The sequence below is a fragment of the Xenia sp. Carnegie-2017 genome, unplaced genomic scaffold (assembly GCF_021976095.1).
Source record: "Xenia sp. Carnegie-2017 unplaced genomic scaffold, XeniaSp_v1 HiC_scaffold_24, whole genome shotgun sequence".
In the NCBI taxonomy this organism is placed as follows: domain Eukaryota; kingdom Metazoa; phylum Cnidaria; class Anthozoa; order Malacalcyonacea; family Xeniidae; genus Xenia; species Xenia sp. Carnegie-2017.
This window is the reverse complement of record NW_025813487.1, coordinates 788,621-808,649: the sequence shown is the minus strand read 5'-3', so window position 1 is coordinate 808,649 and position 20,029 is coordinate 788,621. Positions and strand designations below refer to the sequence as shown.

The window sequence follows — 20,029 nt, the reverse complement described above, 5'->3', positions numbered from 1 at the left end:
GATGTCGTTAATCGTTGCTCTTTCTCAGATTCTGGTTTGTTTATTACAGCAAGATATGATGGAATTTATTCTAGAGATATGTTCACTGTGTGGAATTAATAACTTTGCAAAGAATTGATCGACGCTGCGTTGTTGATTACCAAAAACTACAATGCACCGATAAATATTCAGAGTTCTTTTTAGCAGAATTCGGCGAGACGTCGCATTCTGCAGAAAGGTATGTTTTTCAATTCCCAAAGGCAATCGATATGTTTTCATGTAAAGACAATATTGGACTATGTTTATTATTAATGATAAGACAACAATATTGGGATTGTATTTTTTATCATACAAGCCAGAATGGAAAGCTTTCTGAAATCACTCTGTTGACAAAATCAAGGAGATCAAGGCAAATCAAGATAAGGAGATTAAGATCAAATCAAGACAACGATCAAGGAGAAATCGAGTTTTTACCATATGCTACGTGTCCATGTGTTGAAAGGAATAGTGATAAAGTCCATCCCATCTCGTTTAAGGAATTTTACGTTGTGCCGTATTTTTCCAAGCTTAGAATTTTCAAAACTGATCATCTTTGGAGACCTTCGTTTATCTTTGAGAAATTTGAAATTAAATGTTGTTGTTTTTCACCGGATGGATCGTTTTTTGCTGCTTTCGCTGTTGGTGACCACGTCAACATTCATATTTGGAGCATTGAACGTTGCACTATTATTCAAACTGTACCAATGCAACTGAAGAATGCATTAGGATGTTGGTGGTCGGATGGTTTATTGTGGATATGGGATGGTTCTGATCATCTTACGAAGATATCAACTTCGTCTGAAAATTTTGTAGATTCTACTCAAGCAAAGCATGTTAACATTGGATTTAAACCTGAAGAAATCTTAACATTTGGTGATGTCTTAGTTTGTATTGATGAACTAGATTTTGTTCAAGTTGTTAGAATTACCAAGGGTGAGATACAATACAACAAAAGACTTCCTGTCCAAAGTTCAAAATTTAAAGCAGCAGCTGTATCACCTGATAATTCTGTTATTTTAACTGTAAACAAAACAGAATACACCTTATGGAAATGGGGAAATAACAACAATCAACTTTACTTGAAACCTTGGCATACTGCAGAAATACCTATAACAGCTGTCATTAAAAAAACTGCTCTAAAACAGATAACTGTAAATGATCTAAAGTTCGACTGCTATATAAGTGATAGTAAGCAAGTAGTCATAACATTTTGCATAGACTTTTTAAATATGGCCATTTATGTAATTACTTTTCACGAGAATGGTGATGTGAAAGCGATTTTGCATGATGCCAATCGCCCTTCATTGTTCTCCAACCTAATCGTACACAAATCTTATTGCATTGGAGTGTTTTTGTCGTCATTGGTTGCTGTAGATTTAAAGAGTGGTAAAACGTGCGCTGAACTTAACGAAGGTTGTTTTATGTCTCATATAACTATGCATTCCAATACCGGAAATTTAGCTATTGTTGACAGTTTAAAAAACAGAATTAAATTTTTAAAATTTAATGTTCCTGAATAAATACATCAACTCAAACTTTAATAGTAAATTCAAAAATCTTTTGAGAAAATTGGACATAGATGTTGATGGTCGTAAGGATGGTTGCTTGTTTCCACCTACTATAGTTTACTACAGAAGAAGTATACTTATTCTACCAGGCAATCTTTAAGAAATTGTCTATATATACCAAAAATAAATTTGGACCAATTTTGCAAAAGGTCTTTTAAATTTATCGGTACTATTTCTTGGAATGTCTTACCTCCTGCTATTAAAGAATGTAAATATTATCTATGTTTTGCAATAATCTGAAACGATGTATAATTGCTTTTTATAACACAAATGACTTGTATTTAAAAAGAGCGCTTCTATACTAATTGATCATGAATATTTGTTTATTCCTTTCTAAGATTCTACTTGTAATCTTCATAAATGAATTGTCATTTAAACAGGGCATCCTTTAGATTAGACTACTACTGTAAGATGCTCTGTCAAACTTATTATTATGTATTGTACCTTTGAACAAATTTCATGTTGATGATTTACTTTTTAATAAAAATGTATGGTTAGATAATTCTGTTTTTTGTATTTAACATATAGATAACATTCAACAGTTGTCTATACAGTCATAGATACACGGGTATGACGTCATTGTGATAAAAACTGAGTGGCCACGAGCCGCCGGGGCAAATCAATGTTTGAAAACCGGATTTTTCTTTCTTTTTGCTCAAATGCGTCCAATGCTTCAACTGGGCATTCTTAATTTCTTTTATTTGCCCATTCAGGGATATATTCAGGTAAGTATTTAAATCAATTCTCCGTTTGTTTGTCATTTAAAAACAAGAAATTTTCTGTGACCTCAATTCCGTGCGTCTGTCCTCTTATAGATCATAGCTCTCGACAAATGAAATTGCTTAAATTCTTCCGGCTATTATATAATATTATAAATAAGACGTTCACTACATAGAAATGAAAGAATGTCGACAACTCATTCATTGTGAGTCATTTGATAATATGGTGTTGTTGTAGATGAAGATTATTTTGAAGAAATTATACAGTGACTTTCTGTATAATTTCTTCATATAGATCATAGCTCTCGAGTTTAATGGTCATTAGTTGAAAAATGTGAGAGATCATTTTTGTACGTTTATTATGTATAAAATGAACTTAAAGAAACAAAATGTTATATATTGTCAACAATTCTCGTATGTAAAAACATCATCGTGACGTCATGTCAATAACTATGATGAAAATCAATAAAACTTTACGTTTTTGACATAAGTTCATTTGAATTGAGGAATTAAATTTTTTTGGATAATATTTTCTTGATTAAAATAATGAAGAACATTAATTCTCACTTTCTGTCTTCAATGGTTAAAATAAAACTTATTATCATGATGTTTGGGTTGATACAACTTTAAATGTACAGTTTCAATTTGTGACAATTGTAAACGTAACAATAAACATTTTACTTACTTATAAATATTTAAGCTCAGCAAAGTACTTTTAAAAGAGCCATTCAATACAAAAATGCCGTATGCAAAGAAATATTTATTTAGAAGCGTAACGTTTCGACTTGGTTCTCAAGACATCATCAGACAGTATTGAATTACAAGTATAAAGGTATTTATATATATAATAGCTATTTACATAATATTAAATTACATGGTGGGATGAAAAATGTGAAAGTAAAACTGGGATAAGATGGTATGAAATGGGATAAGTGGAAATCACGATAGAAACAAAAACATAAACAATCACAAAATATACAGACATGGAGTTTTCTTGTGAATTCCACTTATCCTTGCGCTTTATTATTTATAATAAGAATTTGCTTTCCGCCTTGTATATCACTGGCTAAAATTCAATGAAACATTATTATGTATGATACATAATGTCTGGTAACTTTGGCTTTGGAAATCCTACTTCAGATGATCACAAATTACATAACACACATATATCTATAACAATCACGCTATATCACTAAAATATTTGTGTATACTTTATAAACTTGTATTTTTTTACTTCAGCAATAAGTCCTAACCGACCAATAACAACCTAAACACAGAAAGGATGAAGTACGTCTTTATAAAACAGAAAGATAAATTATCCACAAATATAAAGAATCAACAAAAAATCACATTTATGCTATACATTGACCTGAGTATACTCACTTCACTCTAGTCACTCACTGCAGTCGTTTCCTACGAGTGCTTTAATGTCGTTGCCGTACGTCTTGTACGTCTTGTTGTCGTACGTCTTGTACGTCTCGTTGTCGTACGTCTTGTACGTCTTGTTGTCGTACGTCTTGTATGTCTTGTTGTCGTACGTCTTGTACGTCTCGTTGTCGTACGTCTTGTACGTCTCATTGTCGTACGTCTTGTACGTCTCGTTGTCGTACGTCTTGTACGTCTCGTTGTCGTACGTCTTGTAGGTCTCGTTGTCGTACGTCTTGAACGTCTCGTTGTCGTACGTCTTGTACGTCTTGTACGTCTCGTTGTCGTACGTCTTGTACGTCTCGTTGTCGTACGTCTTGTACGTCTCGTTGTCGTACGTCTTGTACGTCTTGTACGTCTCGTTGTCGTACGTCTTGTACGTCTTGTTGTCGTACGTCTTGTACGTCTTGTTGTCGTACGTCTTGTACGTCTTGTTGTCGTACATCTTGTACGTCTCGTTGTCGTACGTCTTGTACGTCTCGTTGTCGTACGTCTTGTACGTCTTGTTGTCGTACATCTTGTACGTCTCGTTGTCGTACGTCTTGTACGTCTTGTTGTCGTACGTCTTGTACGTCTCGTTGTCGTACATCTTGTACGTCTCGTTGTCGTACGTCTTGTACGTCTCGTTGTCGTACATCTTGTACGTCTCGTTGTCGTACATCTTGTACGTCTCGTTATCGTACGTCTTGTACGTCTCGTTGTCGTACATCTTGTACGTCTTGTACGTCTTGTTGTCGTACATCTTGTACGTCTTGTTGTCGTACGTCTTGTACGTCTCGTTGTCGTACGTCTTGTACGTCTTGTTGTCGTACGTCTTGTACGTCTTGTTGTCGTACGTCTTGTACGTCTTGTTGTCGTACGTCGTTGTCTCGTCTTGTACGTCGTTGTCGTACGTCTTGTACGTCTTGTTGTCGTACGTCTTGTACGTCTTGTTGTCGTACGTCTTGTACGTCTTGTTGTCGTACGTCTTGTTCGTCGTTGTCGTACATCTTGTTCGTCTCGTTATCGTATGTCTTGTACGTCTCGTTGTCGTACTTCTTGTACGTCTTGTTGTCGTACGTCTTGTACGTCTTGTTGTCGTACGTCTTGTACGTCTTGTTGTCGTACGTCTTGTACGTCTTGTTGTCGTACGTCTTGTACGTCTCGTTGTCGTACGTCTTGTACGTCTTGTTGTCGTACGTCTTGTACGTCTCGTTGTCGTACGTCTTGTACGTCTCGTTGTCGTACTTCTTGTACGTCGTTGTCGTACGTCTTGTTCGTCTTGTTATCGTACATCTTGTACGTCTCGTTATCGTACGTCTTGTACGTCTCGTTGTCGTACGTCTTGTACGTCTGTTGTCGTACGTCTTGTCTCGTTGTCGTACATCTTGTACGTCTCGTTGTCGTACATCTTGTACGTCTTGTACGTCTTGTTGTCGTACGTCTTGTACGTCTTGTTGTCGTACGTCTTGTACGTCTCGTTGTCGTACGTCTTGTACGTCTTGTACGTCTTGTTGTCGTACTTCTTGTACGTCTCGTTGTCGTACGTCTTGTACGTCTTGTTGTCGTACGTTTTGTACGTCTCGTTGTCGTACATCTTGTACGTCTCGTTGTCGTACGTCTTGTACGTCTCGTTGTCGTACGTCTTGTACGTCTTGTTGTCGTACGTCTTGTACGTCTCGTTGTCGTACGTCTTGTACGTCTTGTTGTCGTACGTCTTGTACGTCTCGTTATCGTACATCTTATTCGTCTCGTTGTCGTACGTCTTGTTCGTCTCGTTATCGTACGTCTTGTACGTCTCGTTGTCGTACTTCTTGTACGTCTCGTTGTCGTACGTCTTGTACGTCTCGTTGTCGTACATCTTGTACGTCTCGTTGTCGTACGTCTTGTACGTCTTGTTGTCGTACGTCTTGTACGTCTCGTTGTCGTACATCTTGTACGTCTTGTTGTCGTACGTCTTGTACGTCTCGTTGTCGTACGTCTTGTACGTCTTGTTGTCGTACATCTTGTACGTCTTGTTGTCGTACATCTTGTACGACTTGTTGTCGTACGTCTTGTTCGTCTGTTGTCGTACATCTTGTACGTCTTGTTGTCGTACGTCTTGTACGTCTCGTTGTCGTACGTCTTGTACGTCTTGTTGTCGTACGTCTTGTACGTCTCGTTTTCGTACGTCTTGTACGTCTCGTTGTCGTACATCTTGTACGTCTTGTTGTCGTACGTCTTGTACGTCTTGTTGTCGTACGTCTTGTACGTCTCGTTGTCGTACGTCTTATTCGTCTTGTTGTCGTACATCTTGTACGTCTCGTTATCGTACATCTTGTTCGTCTCGTTATCGTACATCTTGTTCGTCTCGTTATCGTACGTCTTGTACGTCTCGTTGTCGTACGTCTTGTACGTCTTGTTGTCGTACGTCTTGTACGTCTCGTTGTCGTACATCTTGTACGTCTCGTTGTCGTACGTCTTGTACGTCTCGTTGTCGTACGTCTTGTACGTCGTTGACGTACGCCTTGTACGTCTCGTTGTCGTACGTCTTGTACGTCTTGTTGTCGTACGTCTTGTCGTCGTTGTCGTACGTCTTGTACGTCTTGTTGTCGTACGTCTTGTACGTCTTGTTGTCGTACACGTCTTGTACGTCTTGTTGTCGTACGTCTTGTACGTTTGTTGTCGTACATCTTGTACGTCTCGTTGTCGTACGTCTTGTACGTCTTGCTGTCGTACGTCTTGTACGTTTCGTTGTTGTACGTCTTGTACGTCTCGTTGTCGTACTTCTTGTACGTCTCGTTGTCGTACGTCTTGTTCGTCTCGTTATCGTACATCTTGTTCGTCTCGTTATCGTACGTCTTGTACGTCTCGTTGTCGTACTTCTTGTACGTCTTGTCGTCGTCGTCTTGTCCTCGTTGTCGTACATCTTGTACGTCTGTTGTCGTACGTCTTGTACGTCTCGTTGTCGTACGTCTTGTACGTCTCGTTGTCGTACGTCTTGTACGTCTTATCGTCGTACGTCTTGTACGTCTTGTTGTCGTACGTCTTGTACGTTTGTTGTCGTACGTCTTGTACGTCTCGTTGTCGTACGTCTTGTACGTCTTATTGTCGTACGTCTTGTACGTCTCGTTGTCGTACATCTTGTACGTCTCGTTGTCGTACGTCTTGTACGTCTCGTTGTCGTACGTCTTGTACGTCTTGTTGTCGTACGTCTTGTACGTTTGTTGTCGTACGTCTTGTACGTCTCGTTGTCGTACGTCTTGTACGTCTTGTTGTCGTACGTCTTGTACGTCTCGTTGTCGTACGTCTTGTACGTCTTGTTGTCGTACGTCTTGTACGTCTTGTTGTCGTACGTCTTGTACGTCTTGTTGTCGTACGTCTTGTACGTCTTGTTGTCGTACGTCTTGTACGTCTCGTTGTCGTACGTCTTATTCGTCTCGTTGTCGTACATCTTGTTCGTCTCGTTATCGTACGTCTTGTTCGTCTCGTTATCGTACGTCTTGTTCTGTTATCGTACGTCTTGTACGTCTTGTCGTCGTCTTGTACGTCTCGTACGTCTCGTTGTCGTACGTCTTGTACGTCTCGTTGTCGTACGTCTTGTACGTCTCGTTGTCGTACATCTTGTACGTCTTGTTGTCGTACGTCTTGTACGTCTCGTTGTCGTACATCTTGTACGTCTTGTTGTCGTACGTCTTGTACGTCTCGTTGTCGTACGTCTTGTACGTCTTGTTGTCGTACGTCTTGTACGTTTGTTGTCGTACGTCTTGTACGTCTTGTTGTCGTACGTCTTGTACGTCTTGTCGTACGTCTTGTACGTCTGTTGTCGTACGTCTTGTACGTCTCGTTGTCGTACGTCTTGTACGTCTTGTTGTCGTACGTCTTGTACGTCTTGTTGTCGTACGTCTTGTACGTCTTGTTGTCGTACGTCTTGTACGTCTTGTTGTCGTACGTCTTATTCGTCTCGTTGTCGTACGTCTTATTCGTCTCGTTGTCGTACATCTTGTTCGTCTCGTTATCGTACGTCTTGTTCGTCTCGTTATCGTACGTCTTGTTCGTCTCGTTATCGTACGTCTTGTACGTCTTGTTGTCGTACGTCTTGTTCGTCTCGTTATCGTACGTCTTGTTCGTCTCGTTATCGTACGTCTTGTTCGTCTCGTTATCGTACGTCTTGTACGTCTTGTTGTCGTACGTCTTGTTCGTCTCGTTATCGTACGTCTTGTTCGTCTCGTTATCGTACGTCTTGTACGTCTCGTTGTCGTACGTCTTGTACGTCTCGTTGTCGTACGTCTTGTACGTCTCGTTGTCGTACATCTTGTACGTCTTGTTGTCGTACGTCTTGTACGTCTCGTTATCGTACATCTTGTACGTCTTGTTGTCGTACGTCTTGTACGTCTCGTTGTCGTACATCTTGTACGTCTTGTTGTCGTACGTCTTGTACGTCTCGTTGTCGTACGTCTTGTACGTCTTGTTGTCGTACATCTTGTACGTCTTGTTGTCGTACATCTTGTACGACTTGTTGTCGTACGTCTTGTACGTCTTGTTGTCGTACATCTTGTACGTCTTGTTGTCGTACGTCTTGTACGTCTCGTTGTCGTACGTCTTGTACGTCTTGTTGTCGTACGTCTTGTACGTCTTGTTGTCGTACGTCTTGTACGTCTTGTTGTCGTACGTCTTGTACGTCTTGTTGTCGTACGTCTTGTACGTCTCGTTGTCGTACGTCTTATTCGTCTCGTTGTCGTACATCTTGTTCGTCTCGTTATCGTACGTCTTGTTCGTCTCGTTATCGTACGTCTTGTTCCTCTCGTTATCGTACGTCTTGTACGTCTTGTTGTCGTACGTCTTGTACGTCTCGTACGTCTCGTTGTCGTACGTCTTGTACGTCTCGTTGTCGTACATCTTGTACGTCTTGTTGTCGTACATCTTGTACGTCTCGTTGTCGTACGTCTTGTACGTCTCGTTATCGTACGTCTTGTTCTTCTCGTTATCGTACGTCTTGTACGTCTTGTTGTCGTACGTCTTGTACGTCTTGTACGTCTCGTTGTCGTACGTCTTGTACGTCAAATACAAAATGTAAAATACGAGTAGCTACGTTTATTAACTTTAGATGTTAAGCATACACCAAGCGGGGTTACTTTAAAATTTTAAAATTTTCCATTTACTTCTTTAGCAATAATCAACATTTCATTTTGTTGCGCCAAAGAGAGGCCTGTTTTTTAAAGTGCATCGCTCGAAACTCAAACTCACCGGGGTTTTAGCTAGCTATCAAAAAATAGGTACGCAATGCATACCAGTGGGTAGCCAATCAACTAAATAGGACTAAATGAAGTAGGTAAATGAACATAATTCAAATAGAATTGTATATTTCATATCATTTACACCAAACTCGTTTAATATTTAAAAATTAACTTTAGTTATAGGACTAAAATTAAGTGAGTGTTTCACCATTTCTGCATTTTTCGAACGCTTTAGCTTAGATTGCACGTCTAAAATGCATGTGCTCTCAAGAATCGCATCTATTGACGTCATTTAGATTTCTTCCGTTTTAAAGGATTTTTCACTTAAAGCCATTTTCTTACAGTTAAGTTTTAAAACGTTTTCTGACGTGTCTTGGATGTAAGCCGTGTTTGTTCGAACAAGTGCAGCGGTATTAATTTTCTCACCACACGTACGGCGCTTATTGGAGGCAGCGCTAGCTCGGGGGAGGCCTTATGACATGATTATTCAACATAATTATACAGGGAATTAATTGTGTTTTTAGCCATCGGGTCGTGTTTTTCAATATTTTTTTTTTTAATCATGTCTTGAAAAGTCTATACATTTCCAAAGATTTTGTGTTTATTGCAAACAATGTTTTATAGTAAACGCTTTGCTCAATAATTGTAAGTGATCGAAAGTATTTTGTATTTCCTGTTCATGGATTACATAGTTTTACTTCTGGTGTCTTAACTCCCTCTATTTGTAGGAGTTAGGACACCAGAAGTAAAACTGCCTAGCGTCCGCCATTTTTGTTCCAAAAGCCAGCATATACAATATAGCGTTATAGGCAGAGAAGACAAATTTTTGGCTTTTTTTGCATGTTTACAGAGCGACAGGGATCAGTATCTTTTGAATTTAGTTGATAAAGGTAGTATGGATATCGTGCTATTAGAACAGCTTTAATTTAACCCAGTGGACTACCGAACTGAGCTACAGTAGGATATACCACAAAGTCAATTGTGTCGTGCTCGTGTGCGGCCATTCCGGATTAATGACTGCAAATGTAAACAGAAAATAAATCCAACATAAAACATCCCAGATTTGCGATGAATCCGAAAACTTTAGCCCTAGTGTAAACGGGGTCTTAATGAAAATTCGCTTGCGAATTGTAAAGAAGCTTTTCAGCAATTTTGTTGTGGCAATCTGGAATGCTCGTTTCAGCAAGGATTTGCTTACAGTTTTCAATAAGGAAAGTTACAACGTTCTGCTTTAGAAGTATTTCATCTTGCGTTTTTGTAAACAACTGTTCTGCACACGTAGAAGAACTTTAACAGCACGTGAGATGTAAGTTAAAGATGTTATGGTATAATCCCTTAACTGCGTAAATGATTGGGCTTTTACTTGGTAATCATGTTCTCCAGTGGAAGCGGGCGGTTTTTTCTCAAAGCCTTAATGCAAGTTTTCACAATGTTTGTTGAGTTTGATGAACTGCTGAACTAAGTAACCACCAAGATGTTCTAGGCTTTACAGTCCTTGACTCTTGGTCAAGTCAATCATCATCACAATGTTGTTCTTCTATACATAATGATTGTCATTAAGACAACTCTTTGGAAGCTTTATGTCAAGAAAAGATATTTTGTCAGCTGTTTTGTCTGCTTCATAAGATGATGTTTCCTTTCCAGGCATGCATTGTGTCATACCACACACCAATTTGGTTGCAAAACTTCTGTTGCAAAGCTGTTGCTGAAGCTTCTTTACTTATAATTTCTTCTTCAATCAGGTATTGAATTGCTGCTCCTATTTTTCTTGACAAGAGATTCTTCGCAAAGCTTACTTCATTTTGTTGAAATGACATAGATTTAAAGCTTTATCGTCCAAGTGTGGTGCTACTTTCATGTTGTGCATTTAATCATGGTCAACCAACTCTTTGACAAAGCGCATTGTAACTGCATTACTTGGTAGGTTGTTGTCACGAACCACATAATCTGGTAGATAAATAACTTGTTTTCGGTTCAAGTGATTTCGGATATATTTCAACAAGTGTAGAACAATTGGCATGAAGCTTAGTTGCATGTTTTCAACCACAGGATGAGAGAATGAATTAGATAATACCAATTGTTCGTATTTTTTTGAAAATTTACAGTATATAGCGAATTTTCTTAAAATTGCCTGATTACCACCTCGTATATCCATTGTGATATTCATGACTTTAAGGTTGCTTTCATGAGCTTTTTCTATTATAACAATATTATTTGCTTGATCTGAACTGCATTAAAAGAGTCTCCTGTAAAGTAGTAAGCTACCACCTGCTTCCATCTGGTTGTCAAGCCACATAGCATCAGGACAAATGCTTGATTTGCCATAACATCTACCATTGACTTGTATTTGCTCCCAGAAATGGTACATTGTCCTTTTACTGAGCCTGTTTTTGATCAAAGTCATATGAAGATTTGAAGGACGTTTGATCTAGTAGAAGATAACTGTCACGCTTTTCATCTGTCATGGATTTTGTCTTGGTATGAAATATTAGAAAAGTAACTGTATGTAAGAACATAATTAAAGGTGTAGCGATAACTGCTTAAAATAACTTTTTAGTTATGCAAGTATACCTTCTCGGCAAGTGCTAAACAAGCCTCAGAAATTATACCAGCTGAGAAACCAATGTGTCGCATTCTCTGATTTAATGTGTGAACGAGGGTAGTGGCTAGTTAAAGTCCAACAACATGTTATATCTCCTATTTAATGTGCGAAGGAGGGTAGTGGCTAGTTAAAGTCCAACAACATGTTATAGCCAGTTGTTCCACAGGAATATCTTAGTTGTGTGGCTTGCTCAATGGTGGAATTGCACCAAAAGACTGAAATTATACCATTTATAGAACTTAGTAAATTAAAAATTGCTCTCATCATTACATGAATACAATATTTTTAAATGTTAAAACAAGTCACGTTTACCCTGTGTACGTTTTTCATTTCTATTTTTTTCTAGTGAGAAAAGTTGATCATCGTTGAAGATAGCTGATAAATTGTTACGAAGATTCTTGTTCTTATTTTTCAGTTTGACAATTTCTTCCCGCCATCTTCTAATTTCAAGTTCTTCAAAAGATTTGACTTTAGAACAGTTTTCATCGTAGTTTTCAGATTGCATTAATTCACTGACCTCGCTCTCTTCAACAAAATTGCTTGCCCAAACCGTGTTAGCGTTTAACGGAGTTGATTTTTGCACAAGGTTTAGAGAGATTCTGAAGCATTAGAGAGATTTTTAAGTCAACACATACCGAAGAAACATTTACGAAACACAGCAAGTACTTGCCCGTTGTTCTAAAAATTCGTTTTCTTGGACTTTTTCTACGAAGTACTGGTTTTCGATGCGAAAACAGAATGGGAATTGCATTTGGCTTCAATTTACGGAGAATAATTGGCTCAAACTGACTCGCTTCAAAGTGCATTTTCATAAAATTATCACTTTTATTTACGAAGCCGTTTAGCAAAATCATAGAGTTTTGAAAGAAGGTTTATCAACGAATATACAGGGTGTCCACCAAAAAAAGTTACACTACAGAAATCATTTAATTCTTCCTAAAGCGTACACAAGAAAAATTAAACGAGAATTTATAATTTCAATAGTGTCACTTTTATAACAATACTGTACTTAAATAAGGTTGGTACACGAGATATGATACAAGTAATCAATCCTTCTAAAAAACGTTTTATTCTAATTGATATTCTAATAACACAAGTAAAATCATTTCATGGCATGCTGACAAAGACGAGAGGTAGATGTTGGATTGAAGTGTTCCAGACTTATTGCGCAGAGCCCTTTCTTTCTCTTTTAAATGTTCTTTTTCCCACTCGAGACCGCGTACATTCTATATCCATCGTTTCTTCGAATGCTGCAATCAACCGCGCAACATGAAACCATTTTAAAAGAACTTTGTAATTAATCTCCTATGTAAACAATAGTTAAACTTCCCGCTTTTCAACAAAATGGCGGCTAAAATACCCATGTGACCACATTTACCCAATCGTTACGCAGAATGCAAAGAGCAATAAGTGTCCCAACTCTTTCAATACAGAGCTATCTAGCATGCGCAGCGGCTACCCACAAAAACTGAACAGTTTAGAAAACGTCACTATAGTCATCAACGCGTAAAATTTGCAAAACCCTTTCGTGTAAATGGGTAGTTAAACTTCTAATGGTTAGTCTAACTATAAAATTTTCGAAAATAATAACCTTTTCTGGGTAAAAATTCTGTTCCCGAAAAGCACTTTTGAAAAAGCTTGCGCACGGAAATGACGCAGCTAAAATACGATTAGAACACAAAGGATGAAAATATGGCACATGTTCTTCAAGATGTGAAAGTTTTAGGAATTTTTGCTGATGCGTTTCAAATTGCCGATTATTTTGAACTTTTTTTTAAACTGCCGTTATAATCGTTATCAGTTATGCGTAGGTTTGTGTTTGAATATGAATAATTAATGAAAAATGGCAATTAAAAAGGATGAAGCACAAAAAATCCGCATTTTTGGATGCCGATGTTTCATGCACGTTTTTAATAATTCTTTAAATTCTTTGTTAGCTTGAAAAGCACGTGTTTTATTTCATTCCTATGTGTTCCATCTCCTTTTTAGCTTTGTAATTTTTGTGTGCAAGCTACTTTAAAAGCGCGTTCAAGATTGTTTGAATATGGATCATTGATTTATCGTACTTGTTGATCAGATCCTTTTGGAAATTTCCTTTATAGCTCTGTGTCACTAAATGTCTCAATTGATCATTGATTTATCGTACTTGTTGATCAGATCCTTTTGGAAATTTCCTTTATAGCTCTGTGTCACTAAATGTCTCAATTGATCATTGATTTATCGTACTTGTTGATCAGATCCTTTTGGAAATTTCCTTTATAGCTCTGTGTCACTAAATGTCTCAATTGATCATTGATTTATCGTACATGTTGATCAGATCCTTTTGGAAATTTCCTTTATAGCTCTGTGTCACTAAATGTCTCAATTGATAAAAAGCTGGTAATCATAATGAGGCTGCTGAATGCTTGAGAGCTATTTGAAAATGGCAACATTTACTGCAATTACCATTTGTTTTCAACTATTGATAAATACTATGCGGAATATTTCAATCAGTGTAAAAAATCCTGTATCAACAGGAGTGCTTGGATTCAAGTTTCACTGGCAAAGATTTTGTTAAAAAAGACTCATTGTTGAACTGCCATGACAAGTTCAGAAGTTATTATTTTTCCGAATTTTAGGCTTGTCTTCTGTCATTGAAAGATCAATCCACTCTTATTATCTTGATCAAGAAAAGCTCAAAACACATAGCAGTCATTGAGCTCCTTTATTCAACTTAAAAAATTCTAATCATGTACACATCTTAGCTTTGAAGGAACACCTAAAACTGGTCAAGTATTTCAACCTGACCATTTTGCAACTCTACTTTTTTTTAATTAGTGTAATCCTTTGTTGCATGAATTTTTTTGCCGATCAAGGCCCATTGTGTTCGTTGGTTGTTGTTCTGGAGCAATACCATGCAGCAAAGGGTCAATTAAGGAAAACTCGCTCATAGCCACATCTGTAGTGGATTGCAGCTGTTACTAGCTAACTGCCGTATGTAATTTATCGCGCATGTTGTGCTTTGCGTTGCATGAACTTGGAGAAGATTTTCGGGCACGTACGTCGCACGTACGCCATAGTTTTGTACGTGTGTAACCCTTTGCTGCATGAATTTTTTCGCGAATCAAGGCCATCGCATTTGATGATTGTTGCCTTGAAGCAACATCTGCAGCAAAGGGCTCAAGGAAAAATTCAAATTGTAGCAATTCCACCTCACATATTTCTCATGCGGAGACCAAAAAATTTCAGCAAATGAGAAAGGTACTATTTTCAAAGTTTTTCGAAAGAAGAAACAATGATTAGGACTTTTGTTGAAGTAGCAGCCATTGCTGTAAAGGTATCGCATGAAAAATAATGCTCAATCCAGTGCGGCTTCTATTAGTTGTACTATGCCAGAATATTTCTCTGAATCTGTGCATTTACAAGAAAGCTTAAAACAATTGATTGCAAACCAAGGCATGCACCTAATAATTAATTTGATGCAGCCCTTTATAGAGAAATGGTTGAAAGTATATCTACCAATGAGATCTCTAATCTGGTTGGGAATGTTTTTAGGTTTCAAAAGAATTATGTTTTCCCTCCCTTCCGTTATAAGAACGAGAGAGTTTTAGATATGAGTGATTTGAAGATTTTTAATGGTTTTGTTAGTTCCTATCAGAGGATGGTGCATATTGTTTATCTTGTTTAATTTGGGGGACCTTTTCCATTTAAAATGTTTTAAAAGTTCTAGATTGATAATTACTCTTTGCAGTTTGTGATGGTATGTAGATGTCCATGTCAGAGTCAGGCTGTCAAATAAAAACGACAGTCAGATTTCTAGACATGCTGATGAGTCCCTGACATAAGGCGAAACAGCGAAACATTTTAATAACTAATTCAATGTTAATGTAAATGGTTTGAACACGGGAGTATCGTTACATGTTTGTAAATGTAGATCGTCCAGGTTGGTATAGTCCTGAGAAGGACTGTTTTTGTTGTTGTTGACTGACGTTTCGACAACCTTAGCGGTAGTCATCTTCAGAGTCAAATGAGGAGTAAACGTCAGGTTAGCCGTATTTGTTATCTGGTTCTTACGTCATTGTATTGTTTTATCACACCTAAATTGCACATCTCAACTAAAAACATTTCACTTCACACTAATTCAGAATGACAATACACATTTCCTGTACACACAATACAATGACGTAAGAACCAGATAACAAATACGGCTAACCTGACGTTTACTCCTCATTTTACTCTGAAGATGACTACCGCTAAGGTTGTCGAAACGTCAGTCAACGACAACATAAACAGTCCTTCTCAGGACTATACCAACCTGGACAATCTACATTTACAAACATGTAATTCAATGTTAGAAAATAAATATTTTTGCACTTAAATGATAGTCATGAAATAAGATTATTGTTCGTTCTAAAATGCTGGAAATTGCATTTCCATTACCCTAGTAATTAAAGTTTTCCGGCAGAGCATGCCCCTTCGACCCCCTTAGAGTGTGCTTCTTGACTCACGTTTGAAAATTATAATTATAAATTACCTGGAAGGGAAAAGGGGTCTGGAACCAGGTATCAAAAACATGGCGGCAAATAGGAAATTTTGCATGAAAAACTTCCCCTTGAAAAATTGATTTTATTATTCTCTCTCTCCTAATTTCTAATAAACTTATTCTGTTCACTACAAATTCAACCAGTGTTAAAAACTCAAGAACCGTTACGCTTTCGATGCAGAGATATGCTTTTAGGTTTTACAGAACACATACGCAATTATATAAAGAAAATCTACGGTAAATAAACTTAAAGTATAGTCAAACAACATTTTAGATTAAAAATAAGTTAAATAACAGTAGACGGATTTCCTTAGTGGGACCGTGAACATAAAATGTTAGCAATATGAAGTATTATTGATGATGTAATGTTACACTATAATATTATTGCATGAAGTATTAATCTTATCTTAGCACATGTTATGTTATACGGGAAGCCATGAAATATTTTTTCTATCAATTACATTTCTATTCTATGTATTCCTGATTTCTGATTGTAATGAATCACTCAAATATCAACAGGTTATGGGCCCAGGACGTAGAAGGTCAGTATCTGAGTGAAAAAGAATTGCAATAAAAAATAAAAAACGTTATATAGTCGAAATTTAAGCATGGCCACGTCGGATATGTCGAATGCGTTAAGGTTCGCGAAACTGAACGGCAGTAATTACCGCTCATGGGTTTTCAACATGAAGCTGTATTTGGAAAGTCTGGATCTTTTCGAGCATGCGGAGGGAACAGCTGAATTTCCAAATGAGGATGCTAGTGCTGAAACGCGAAGAAAGTTTAACTCGGCTGCGAAGAAAGCGTGGACATACATCTGTTTGGCCATCGAGCCCGAGCAACAGATCCACGTGCGAGATACGAAAACTGCCAAGGAGGCATGGGATGCAATTAGAAATCAATTCGCACGAGAATCACTTCTTCAGAAGGTGAGACTACGCCAACAGTATTATTCCTGTAAATACCATGTTGGAGATAGTGTGCTTGAACACATTAGCCATCTCAAATCGCTGCATGAGCAACTCAAGGAAATGGGAGTCAGCGTGGATGACAAAGAATTAGCTATGACGCTGTTAGCTAGCTTACCTGAGCAATACAAACCACTAATAACAGCCTTAGATGCCATGGGAGAAACAGAGATCTCTTTTGAAAAAGTAAAGAACTTAATTCTGAATGATGTGGACCGTACTAATGATTTGAAGAACACTAAGGAAGATGCATATTCCGCTCATAGAGGAAATTTTATTCGTGGTAGGAATCGTGGTGATAAAAATAATAAACACGGGAAGAACGATGGAAGCAACAGAAAACCTTTTCAAGGAAAATGTCACAATTGTCAAGAGAAAGGACACTATGCTCGTGACTGTCCAAACAAGAAAACTATGAATGGTGCAAACAGAAACACTCAAGCGCATTGTGCCGAAGGACAATATGACGAAGTGCACGAGGATGAAGCCTTGATAAGCAATGGATCTGAACTTATTGGAAGATCAGATTGGATCATAGATTCTGGTGCTACCCAGCATATGTCATATGAAAGAGAAGCACTGACGGATTATGTGACATTCAAGCAACCCTCGGTGGTGAATCTAGGCGATAATAGATCAATCTTGGCATATGGAAAAGGTACCTATCATTTGAAAGCAAAACTTGATGATCACGTTCAGAACATATCATTACGCAACGTATTGTACTTACCAGAATTGGACAAGAATCTACTATCAGTCTATGCCATGATAAAACTTGGAGCTACTGTTATGTTTGAAGGCAACAAGTGTAAGATATCTCGTAATTCCAAACTTCTAGCTGTTGGGGACATACGTGGAAAATTGTACAAATTAAGGATTGGACATGAACATGTGAACATTGCAAAGGACGCATCAAATTCAAGCTTGCATTTATGGCACTGCAGATTTGGTCACTTGGGAATGAACAATGTTCGTAAATTGTTAAATGGAGATTTGGTTAAAGGAATGAGTGATGTAAATGAAAATATCTCATTCTGCGAGGGATGTATGATGGGGAAACAACATCGGTGTTCTTATCCGAAAGATGACCATTACCGTGCCAACCAACCGTTTGAGCTTGTACACAGTGATGTGTGTGGTCCCATGTCTGTAAACTCTTTTGGTGGATCGCGCTACTACATCACATTCATCGACGACTATTCAAGGTATACGTACATCTACTTCATAAAGAAGAAAAGCGAAGTTTTAGAGAAATTCAAAGAATTTCATAGTCATGTTCGCAACATTACTGGCAAACCTATCAAGACCCTACGATCTGATAACGGTGGGGAATATTGCTCACAGCAATTTAAAGATTTCCTGAAGAAAAATGGTATCATCCATCAGTTAAGTGTACCTCATAATCCGGCGCAAAACGGCATTGCAGAAAGAATGAACCGTACCATTGTTGAATCTGCTCGTTCTATGCTGTCTCATTCACATTTGCCAAATGAATTTTGGGCTGAGGCTGTAAATACGTCCGTCTATTTACGTAATCGAAGTCCTACAACATCAGTAAAGGATATGACTCCATACGAATGTCTATATGGAAGAAAACCGGATGTAGCTAATCTACGAGTATTTGGTTGTGTGAGCTATGTACATATTCCAGAGAACCAGCGTAAGAAGTTAGACCCAAAATCCCGGAAATTACTTTTTGTGGGATACCCTGACGGAACAAAGGGGTACAAGTTTTATGACCCTATTGGATTGAAATTCATCCGTAGCCGTGATGCAATGTTTGTGGAAACACAATTCCATGACTTTGGTGAAGACAAAAGACCATTGACTGCATTTGATCAAAAGAAAGAGCAAAATGTTCCGGTGATTATCAAAGAAACTCCAACGCAAGCAGGTAAAGATTTTGATTTGAATCCAATTATCGAAAACGTCAACATGGATGCAGAAATCAACGATAACGAGCCAGTGGGAGTAACGTACGAGGAGAGATTTATGAATGAAGTACAAAACATTGGTGAAAGGAGACAAAGAAGACCTCCCAAAGGTTTGATGAAGAATGCTACATCGCCAATGATTTAACTGCGGAAATCAACGAACCAGCAAACATCAACGAAGCCTATTCTGGAGAACATGGACATGACTGGAGAAAAGCAACCGACTCCGAATTTCATTCACTTATCGAGAACGATACTTGGGAACTTGTCCCATTACCAGATAATAGGAATATTGTTGGAAGCCGATGGGTTTTCAAGGTGAAGAGAGACGAAAATGGAGAAATACAGAGATATAAAGCTCGCCTAGTTGCACAAGGCTATTCACAAGCTGAAGGTGTCGACTATCATGAAGTATTTTCACCCGTCATACGAAATACAACTGTTCGATCGTTGTTAGCTTTAGCGAATGCAAAGACTGGGAAGTTCACCAAATGGACGTTAAAACAGCGTTTTACAAGGAAATTTGGATGAAGAAATTTATATGCGACAACCTGAAGGTTATATTAGTAAGAAGCATCCTGACTATGTCTGCAAATTGAAAAAGCATCTATGGTTTAAAACAGTCAGCCAGATGTTGGAACAACGCCATCGACTCATACCTGAAATCAAAAGGATACAATCAAATGAGCTGTGATCCATGTCTGTACGTGAAATCCATTAAACAGCAAGATGGAAATGTGAATTTCGTGATACTATCTATTCATGTTGATGATATTCTCCTATTTTCCAATTCTACGAAAATGCTGAAGGTGGAGAAGAAAGCCATTGCATCAAAGTTCAAAGTTGAAGATTTAAATGAAGTCGAACATGTCCTTGGTATGCTGATCAAACGAGACAGAAAAAGAAAAAAATTGACAATTAGTCAATCAAAATATTTGGAAGGAATCTTGAAACGATTCAACATGGAACATTGCAAACCTGTTTCAACACCGTTAGAACCTGGAAAACATTTTCAGAATCTGCCCGAAGAAGAGACCGCAACAAATATTCATGAATATCAAAAACTTATCGGATGTTT

General features: G+C 37.9%; 2 protein-coding genes across 2 annotated transcripts in view; one reads left to right on the top strand and one right to left on the bottom strand.

Moving 5' to 3' along the window:
• LOC124450952 overlaps positions 1-20,029 on the top strand; it is a 101,393-nt gene that overhangs the window by 63,557 nt on the left and 17,807 nt on the right. The gene's annotated exons all lie outside the window — the stretch shown is intronic.
• Positions 3,554-8,242, bottom strand: LOC124451165 (uncharacterized protein PF07_0021-like). Its single transcript, XM_047001796.1, has 6 exons — positions 7,977-8,242; positions 6,357-6,640; positions 5,425-5,809; positions 4,567-4,603; positions 4,150-4,496; positions 3,554-3,572 (listed from the first exon to the last, which is right to left on the bottom strand). The coding sequence occupies exons 1-6, from the start codon at positions 8,240-8,242 to the stop codon at positions 3,554-3,556; spliced, it is 1,338 nt and encodes a 445-aa protein (XP_046857752.1).

Coding starts and splice junctions, on each gene's coding strand:
- LOC124451165 (XM_047001796.1), bottom strand. CDS start 8,242: ATGTACGACAACAAGACGTACAAGACGTACGACAACAAGTCGTACAAG. Junction 6,641..7,976: donor GACAACGAGACGTACAAGAC/GTACGACAACGA, acceptor GAGACGTACAAG/ACGTACGACAACAGACGTAC. Junction 5,810..6,356: donor CGACAACAAACGTACAAGAC/GTACGACAACAA, acceptor GAGACGTACAAG/ACGTACGACAACAAGACGTA.